This window comes from Engystomops pustulosus, chromosome 5 (genome assembly GCF_040894005.1).
Source record: "Engystomops pustulosus chromosome 5, aEngPut4.maternal, whole genome shotgun sequence".
In the NCBI taxonomy this organism is placed as follows: Eukaryota; Metazoa; Chordata; class Amphibia; order Anura; family Leptodactylidae; genus Engystomops; species Engystomops pustulosus.
In genome coordinates this window covers 200,471,853-200,480,295 of record NC_092415.1, presented here as the reverse complement: position 1 = coordinate 200,480,295, position 8,443 = coordinate 200,471,853, and the positions used below count along the sequence as shown (strand labels likewise).

The 8,443-nt window shown below is 46.6% G+C and overlaps 1 protein-coding gene across 2 annotated transcripts in view; it reads left to right on the top strand.

Moving 5' to 3' along the window:
• Window positions 1-254: 254 nt before the first annotated feature.
• SDHAF3 (succinate dehydrogenase complex assembly factor 3) overlaps window positions 255-8,443 on the top strand; it is a 115,056-nt gene continuing 106,867 nt past the window's right edge. For both annotated transcript variants that reach the window (XM_072154351.1, XM_072154350.1), the window contains exons 1-2: window positions 255-368; window positions 3,906-4,089. In XM_072154351.1, the coding sequence (XP_072010452.1) occupies window positions 3,919-4,089 (171 nt within the window). In that variant the 5' untranslated portion in view covers window positions 255-368; window positions 3,906-3,918. The remainder of the gene's footprint in view (window positions 369-3,905; window positions 4,090-8,443) is intronic.

Below are 8,443 nucleotides of genomic sequence, written 5' to 3'. Positions count from 1 at the left end.
CCATCACTCCCTGGGGGTCAGATATGTCATATTCTCTTTGGTTTCTGAAATAAAAGAGGGTCATGGGACTTTTCACTCCTCCTGTTCTATAGTAACATGTCTTGGAGAACTACAAGCACCAGCATTACACATATAAGATGAGAGGGGTCTAAGGGTGTGCATCTATTACTTATATAATGACAATGGCTCTCAGTGCCATCTAGTGCTCCCTACTGGTATCACACCTAATTATTCATAATTTACCCACAGTAAAGATGGCGTCTCAGCTACTTCCGGTGTCCTCTCCGTGGTCATGTGACATACTGCAGCCGGAGTTACAGTGTCCGCGAAGGTCAAAACTTAAAAGAAAGGGGGAAATCGCATTTGTGGTAAGGCTGTAATTTTGTATCTTTCATGTATTATAGCCTAGATGTATCGGGCTGAGGTCACGTGATTACATAGTATATACACTGTGCACACAGCTCCGGTACCGCACCGCTCTGTACTGACTCCTGTACTATAGTATATGGTATAGGATGTTACATAAGGGGATTTGACCCTGACATAAGGATCTATAGTGGCAGCCACAAATATATATACATACATATACCATAGTACCAGCCATACACACACACATATATACATACATATACCATAGTGCCAGACAGACACAGAGACACACAGACAGACAGAGACAGAGACACACACACACACGCCACTTTATTAGGTCCACCTGTCCAACTGCTCGTTAACACTTAATTTCTAATCAGCCAATCACATGGCGGCAACTCAGTGCATTTAGGCATGTAGACATGGTCAAGACAATCTCCTGCAGTGCAAACCGAGCATCAGTATGGGGAAGAAAGGTGATTTGTGGCCTTTGAACGTGGCATGGTTGTTGGTGCCAGAAGGGCTGGTCTGAGTATTTCAGAAACTGCTGATCTACTGGGATTTTCACGCACAACCATCTCTAGGGTTTACAGAGAATGGTCCGAAAAAGAAAAAACATCCAGTGAGCGGGAGTTCTGTGGGCGGAAATGCCTTGTTGATGCCAGAGGTCAGAGAAGAATGGGCAGACTGGTTCGAGCTGATAGAAAGGCAACAGTGACTCAAATCGCCACCCGTTACAACCAAGGTAGGCAGAAGAGCATCTCTGAACGCACAGTACGTCGAACTTTGAGGCAGATGGGCTACAGCAGCAGAAGACCACACCGGGTGCCACTCCTTTCAGCTAGGAACCGGAAACTGAGGCTACAATTGGCACAAGCTCATCGAAATTGGACAGTAGAAGATTGGAAAAACGTTGCCTGGTCTGATGAGTCTCGATTTCTGCTGCGACATTCGGATGGTAGGGTCAGAATTTGGCGTCAACAACATGAAAGCATGGATCCATCCTGCCTTGTATCAGCGGCTCAGGCTGGTGGTGGTGTTGTCATGGATCCATCCTGCCTTGTATCAGCGGGTCAGGCTGGTGGTGGTGGTGTCATGGTGTCTTTGGGCCCCTTGGTACAACGCCACAGCCTACCTGAGTATTGTTGCTGCCCATGTCCATCCCTTTATGAGCACAATGTACCCTGTAACATCTGATGGCTACTTTCAGCAGGATAATGCGCCATGTCATAAAGCTGGAATCATCTCAGACTGGTTTCTTGAACATGACAATGAGGTCACTGGACACAAATGGCCTCCACAGTCACCAGATCTCAGTCCAATAGAGCATCTTTGGGATGTGATGGAACCTGAGATTCGCATCATGGATGTGCAGCCGACAAATCTGCGGCAACTGTGTGATGCCATCATGTCAATATGGACCAAAATCTCTGAGGAGCTTCCAGCACCTTGTTGTATCTATGCCACGAAGAATTGAGGCAGTTCTGAGGGCAAAAGGGGGTCCAACCCGTTACTAGCATGGTGTACCTAATAAAGTGGCCGGTGATTGTGAGTGTGGCCAAGAGTCTTTCTGCATGACTGGTTTGACAGTGGGTCACTAATGATGGGGGAGCGGAACAGCCCTCCATGTGCATGCCAGAGGTAGCCTGACTGCCATTAGGTACCGAGATGAGATCCTCAGACACCTTGTGAGACCATATGCTAGCCCTGGGTTCCTCCTAATCCAGGGCAATGCTAGACCTCATGTGGCTGGAGTCAGCAGTTCCTGCAAGATTTAGGCAGTGAAGCTATGGACCGGCCACACATTCTCCAGACCTGAATCCGATTGAGCACATCTGGGACATCATGTCTCGCTTCATCCACCAACATCATGTTGCAACACAGACTGTCCCGGAGTTGGCGGATGCTTTTGTCCAGATCTGGGATGATATCCCTCAGTAGACCATAAACAACCTCATCAGAAGCATGCCGAGGCGCTGTAGGGAGGTCATACAGGCATGTGGAGGCCACACACAATACTGAGCCTCATCATGAGCATGCCAAAGCCTTGTATGGAGGTTATACAGGCACATGGAAGCCACACACAATACTGAGCCTCATAAGGAGCATGCCAAGGTGTTGTAGGGAGGTTATACAGGAGAATGGAGGCCACACACATTACTGAGCCTCATAAGGAGCATGCCGAGGCATTGTATGAAGGTCATACAGGCACGTGGAGGCCACACACATTACTGAGCCTCATAAGGAGCATGCCGAGGTGTTGTAGAGAGGTCATACAGGCACGTGGAGGCCACACACATTACTGAGCCTCATAAGGAGCATGCCGAGGTGTTGTAGAGAGGTCATACAGGCACGTGGAGGCCACACACATTACTGAGCCTCATAAGGAGCATGCCGAGGTGTTGTAGAGAGGTCATACAGGCACGTGGAGGCCACACACATTACTGAGCCTCATAAGGAGCTGCTGAGGTGTTGTAGAGAGGTCATACAGGCACGTGGAGGCCACACACATTACTGAGCCTCATAAGGAGCATGCCGAGGTGTTATAGAGAGGTCATACAGGCACGTGGAGGCCACACACATTACTGAGCCTCATAAGGAGCATGCCGAGGTGTTGTAGAGAGGTCATACAGGCACGCGGATGCCATACAAAATACTGAGCCTCATAAGGAGCATGCCGAGGTGTTGTAGGGAGGTCATACAGGCAGGTGGAGGCCACACACTACTGAGCCTCATCAGGAGCATGCCGAGGTGTCGTAGAGAGGTCATACAGGCACGGGGAGGCCACACAGAATACTGAGCCTTTTGTGGATGACTCCAAATCCAGGTGTCAATTGGTTAATAAATTTGATTTCGATTGATTACCGGTACTTTTTTGTGATTTTGAGCAGCGTATATATACACCACAGTGGCAGCCACAGATATATACACCACAGTGCCAGCCACAGATATATACACCGCAGTGCCAGCCACAGATATATACACCACAGGGCCAGCCACAGATATATACACCATAGTGCCAGCCACAGATATATACACCGCAGTGCCAGCCACAGATATATACACCGCAGTGCCAGCCACAGATATATACACCACAGGGCCAGCCACAGATATATACACCATAGTGCCAGCCACAGATATATACACCGCAGTGCCAGCCACAGATATATACACCACAGTGCCAGCCACAGATATACCATAGTGTTATTTATATATATGTGAAGATATCAGCACAGAGCCAGAGCCCAAGCAATAGAAAAAATAAACTGGTAACGCTCCAAGAAAATGAATGTACTTTTGTTACCACGTGTCAACGATGTTTTGGCCCTCTAGCTACCCTGCGACAGAAACGTCGGTCTTACTATCCCTACCAGAGCACCTCTAGAAGAATGTGATGCTTGTAAAATAATAGATGTTTAGTTCAGATCTGCTGTACTACAAATCCCATCATGCTCTACACCATGCTGTACCATGAGCGGAGCCAGGATGTTGTAAATGTACCGTCTCTTTAAACCTGACTCTTGTTTTATGTATAGCTCTTCTCTGGGGATGTCATCTCACGTGTCCCAGGTGAGGGCGCTGTACAAGAAGATCCTCCTGCTGCATCGGACGTTACCCCTGCACCTGAGAGCTCTGGGGGATCAGTATGTGAAGGACGAGTTCAGGAGACACAAGAATATCGGTCAGACCGAGTCCAAAGTCTTCATGAAGGAATGGGAGGTACGGGTGTGTGTGTGTGTGTGTGTGGGGGGGGGGGGGCTGTGGATTCCTTAAAGGGGATTTCTGTCTTGTGTAATTAGTAACTTAATCATCAGACAGTAAAACTTTGGATTATTTTTTGTGTAAGTTCAGAGCAGATCATGAGATTTAGTAATTGTTCCCCTTTTCAATCAAAAATAGATATATTTGGATTGTTTAAAAACATTGATACATTGTAGCAAACAATCAGGAGAGGAGAGGTTTATGCTGATGGTTTTCTTGACACAGTTGTAACTAAATATCGGCTTTGTCTGAATTTTGACTTGTGGGAAGGGAGTCAAGCTCTACTCTCCAGAATTCTTGGGGAAACCCCCCTCCCCACCTTCCCCCACAAAATAAGGTTTTAAGGGTAAATCAGGAAAAATGTGAAACATTTTGAATTTTTTTTTTTTACCTACTTTCATGTAATAAACTGCTTTCACCACAAGGTGGCAGCATAGACATGTGAGACAAGGAGGTGGATGGGGACCTCTTACCTGCTTTGCTTGTGTTCACATTACAGATTTCTAACATTGGAGAATATGCAGGGATAGAAAAAGTTTGGTTCTCTCTTCTTCTTCTGAGTCAATGTAAGGAGATGAGACTATCCAGTGACTGTCTGTAAGGAGATGAGACTATGCATGGACTGTCTGTAAGGAGATGAGACTATCCAGTGATTGTCTGTAAGGAGATGAGACTATCCAGGGACTGTCTGTAAGGAGATGAGACTATCCAGGGACTGTCTGTAAGGAGATGACACTATCCAGTGACTGTCTGTAAGGAGATGAGACTATCCAGTGACTGTCTGTAAGGAGATGAGAATATCCAGTGACTGTCTGTAAGGAGATGAGAATATCCAGTGACTGTCTGTAAGGAGATGAGACTATCCATTGACTATCTGTAAGGAGATGAGACCATCCAGGGACTGTCTGTAAGGAGATGAGACTATCCAGGGACTGTCTGTAAGGAGATGAGACTATCCAGGGTCTGTCTGTAAGGAGATGAGACTATTCAGTGACTGTCTGTAAGGAGATGAGACTATCCATTGACTATCTGTAAGGAGATGAGACCATCCAGGGACTGTCTGTAAGGAGATGAGACTATCCAGGGACTGTCTGTAAGGAGATGAGACTATCCAGTGACTGACTGTAAGGAGATGAGACTATCCAGTGACTGACTGTAAGGAGATGAGACTATCCAGGGACTGTCTGTAAGGAGATGAGACTATCCAGGGACTGTCTGTAAGGAGATGAGACTATCCAGGGACTGTCTGTAAGGAGATGAGACTATCCAGTGACTGTCTGTAAGGAGATGAGACTATCCAGTGACTGTCTGTAAGGAGATGAGACTATCCAGTGACTGTCTGTAAGGAGATGAGACTATCCAGGGTCTGTCTGTAAGGAGATGAGACTATTCAGTGACTGTCTGTAAGGAGATGAGACTATCCATTGACTATCTGTAAGGAGATGAGACCATCCAGGGACTGTCTGTAAGGAGATGAGACCATCCAGGGACTGTCTGTAAGGAGATGAGACTATTCAGTGACTGTCTGTAAGGAGATGAGACTATCCAGTGACTGACTGTAAGGAGATGAGACTATCCAGTGACTGACTGTAAGGAGATGAGACTATCCAGGGACTGTCTGTAAGGAGATGAGACTATCCAGGGACTGTCTGTAAGGAGATGAGACTATTCAGTGACTGTCTGTAAGGAGATGAGACTATCCATTGACTATCTGTAAGGAGATGAGACCATCCAGGGACTGTCTGTAAGGAGATGAGACCATCCAGGGACTGTCTGTAAGGAGATGAGACTATCCAGGGACTGTCTGTAAGGAGATGAGACTATCCAGGGACTGTCTGTAAGGAGATGAGACTATCCAGTGACTGACTGTAAGGAGATGAGACTATCCAGTGACTGACTGTAAGGAGATGAGACTATCCAGTGACTGACTGTAAGGAGATGAGACTATCCAGTGACTGACTGTAAGGAGATGACACTATCCAGGGACTGTCTGTAAGGAGATGACACTATCCTGGGACTGTCTGTAAGGAGATGACACTATCCAGTGACTGACTGTAAGGAGATGAGACTATCCAGGGACTGTCTGTAAGGAGATGAGACTATCCAGGGACTGTCTGTAAGGAGATGAGACTATCCAGGGACTGTCTGTAAGGAGATGAGACTATCCAGTGACTGTCTGTAAGGAGATGAGACTATCCAGTGACTGTCTGTAAGGAGATGAGACTATCCAGTGACTGTCTGTAAGGAGATGACACTATCCAGTGACTGTCTGTAAGGAGATGAGACTATCCAGTGACTGTCTGTAAGGAGATGAGACTATCCAGTGACTGTCTGTAAGGAGATGACACTATCCAGTGACTGTCTGTAAGGAGATGACACTATCCAGTGACTGTCTGTAAGGAGATGACACTATCCAGTGACTGTCTGTAAGGAGATGAGACTATCCAGGGACTGTCTGTAAGGAGATGACACTATCCAGTGACTGTCTGTAAGGAGATGACACTATCCAGTGACTGTCTGTAAGGAGATGACACTATCCAGGGACTGTCTGTAAGGAGATGACACTATCCAGTGACTGTCTGTAAGGAGATGACACTATCCAGTGACTGTCTGTAAGGAGATGACACTATCCAGTGACTGTCTGTAAGGAGAGCAGCTGTTAGTGCAGAAGATACAGACGATATTATGCTGACTGCGTTTTGCATGTCTCCGCTTGTCTCTTGTTTTAGTGACTTATTTTCCATGCACTTCTGTGACGCAGATTAGCAGAGTTACCATAGAAGTGAATGAACCCTGCACAATGTAAAACAAGCTGACATCTATGGAACAAGTGATTACTGGGGGATCCACATGTTGGACCTTCATTTATGAATTATTTATTCTATGAGTGGAACATTTCCCTATGGGAAGATCAGGATTTGTGCGGGATTGGTGTAAGTCGCTGTCTGACCACAAGATGGCGCCACAGCCTTATGTGTGACATTGGTGAATATATCCAGGCGCCATAATTCTACTTGTACTGATACATTGTAACAAACTGTCAGGCAGGATGTATATTGACCATCATTGGTTGGTGGACCCAGGAGGGTGTGAAGGTCTGCTATCCAGGGTTGGTCAACTATGGGGTCCTCGGGCCCGAATCCTCTGGTACCCAGATCAAAGAGTTACAGGACATTCAAGCTTTGTGCAGCGCTGTGGAATCTGTAGGCGCTATATAAATAAAGAATCATTATTATTATTATTATTATCAGGCAACCTTTTATTTGAAGGGTTAAAGGTAATCTGCCATCACAATCCATCTTGATAAATAGGTCCAGGCACAATGACTGTGGTAATCTTCTCATACACGGCCTCCTTCCTTCTAAAATCAACATTTACAATTATGCTAATGAGACGGAAGGACTGTGGAGGTGTTACCAGAGCCCCTCTTTGCTGTAACTCCACAGGCTGTTTCCCCTCCACCTTTTCCCTGAGCACTTCCCCCTCCCTCGGCTTGATGTAATCTAACATAGTTTGGGGGGGGGGGGGGGGCGGAAGCGCATAGTGTAACAGCTTGTGAAGCTACAGTACAGAAGGGCTCATTAGCATAATTGTAAAAGTTGATTTTTAGAAGGAAGGAGGCCATGGATAACAAATCTAAGAAGATTACCACAGTCCCGGAGCCTGGATCTATGAGTAATGTCCATGGTTTATCAGGATGGATTCTGATGGGAGATTTCTTTTCATTTTAACCCATTGTTTTTCCTTCAGTGTCATCTGCAAGGACCTGCAGTCCTCATGTCTCCCATACACTGCTTACATAGAGAGTAGAAGAGTATTCATCTTGTAGATCTTTTATTAAAATTTATAGCATGACCACGGCGTGTAAGTATGTCCCCATGGATCAGACCCCCCCCCCTGTGAGCCTACCGAGGGATCCGATCCCTCCTGCTGCAGCCCCGGGGTCTGGCAAGTGCCCCGAGGCTGCTGGCTCCTCTTCTCGACGGGTTCCATCTCCTGGCAGGACCCGGTCATTATGTAACTTACATTGTACACTGCAATACAAGTGTAGGACAAGCGATTGGATGCCCCTACTAAACCCTAATATGACATTGGGCTAGTACACCCTAATAACCTAACATTAGAGCCACAGCCCTAACCGGCTGTAACCCCGACCGGAACATATCCCTATTAACACTGGCCCTGGTAAAAAGCCTAAGAGTCAAAGGAATCGATACACGAGACATTCGCCACCTATTGATCTGAGATTTTATCTCATGTAGCTGTTCCTATGACTCCGGAGCTGCGCTCACCATTCTGCTGGTGCTGTCAC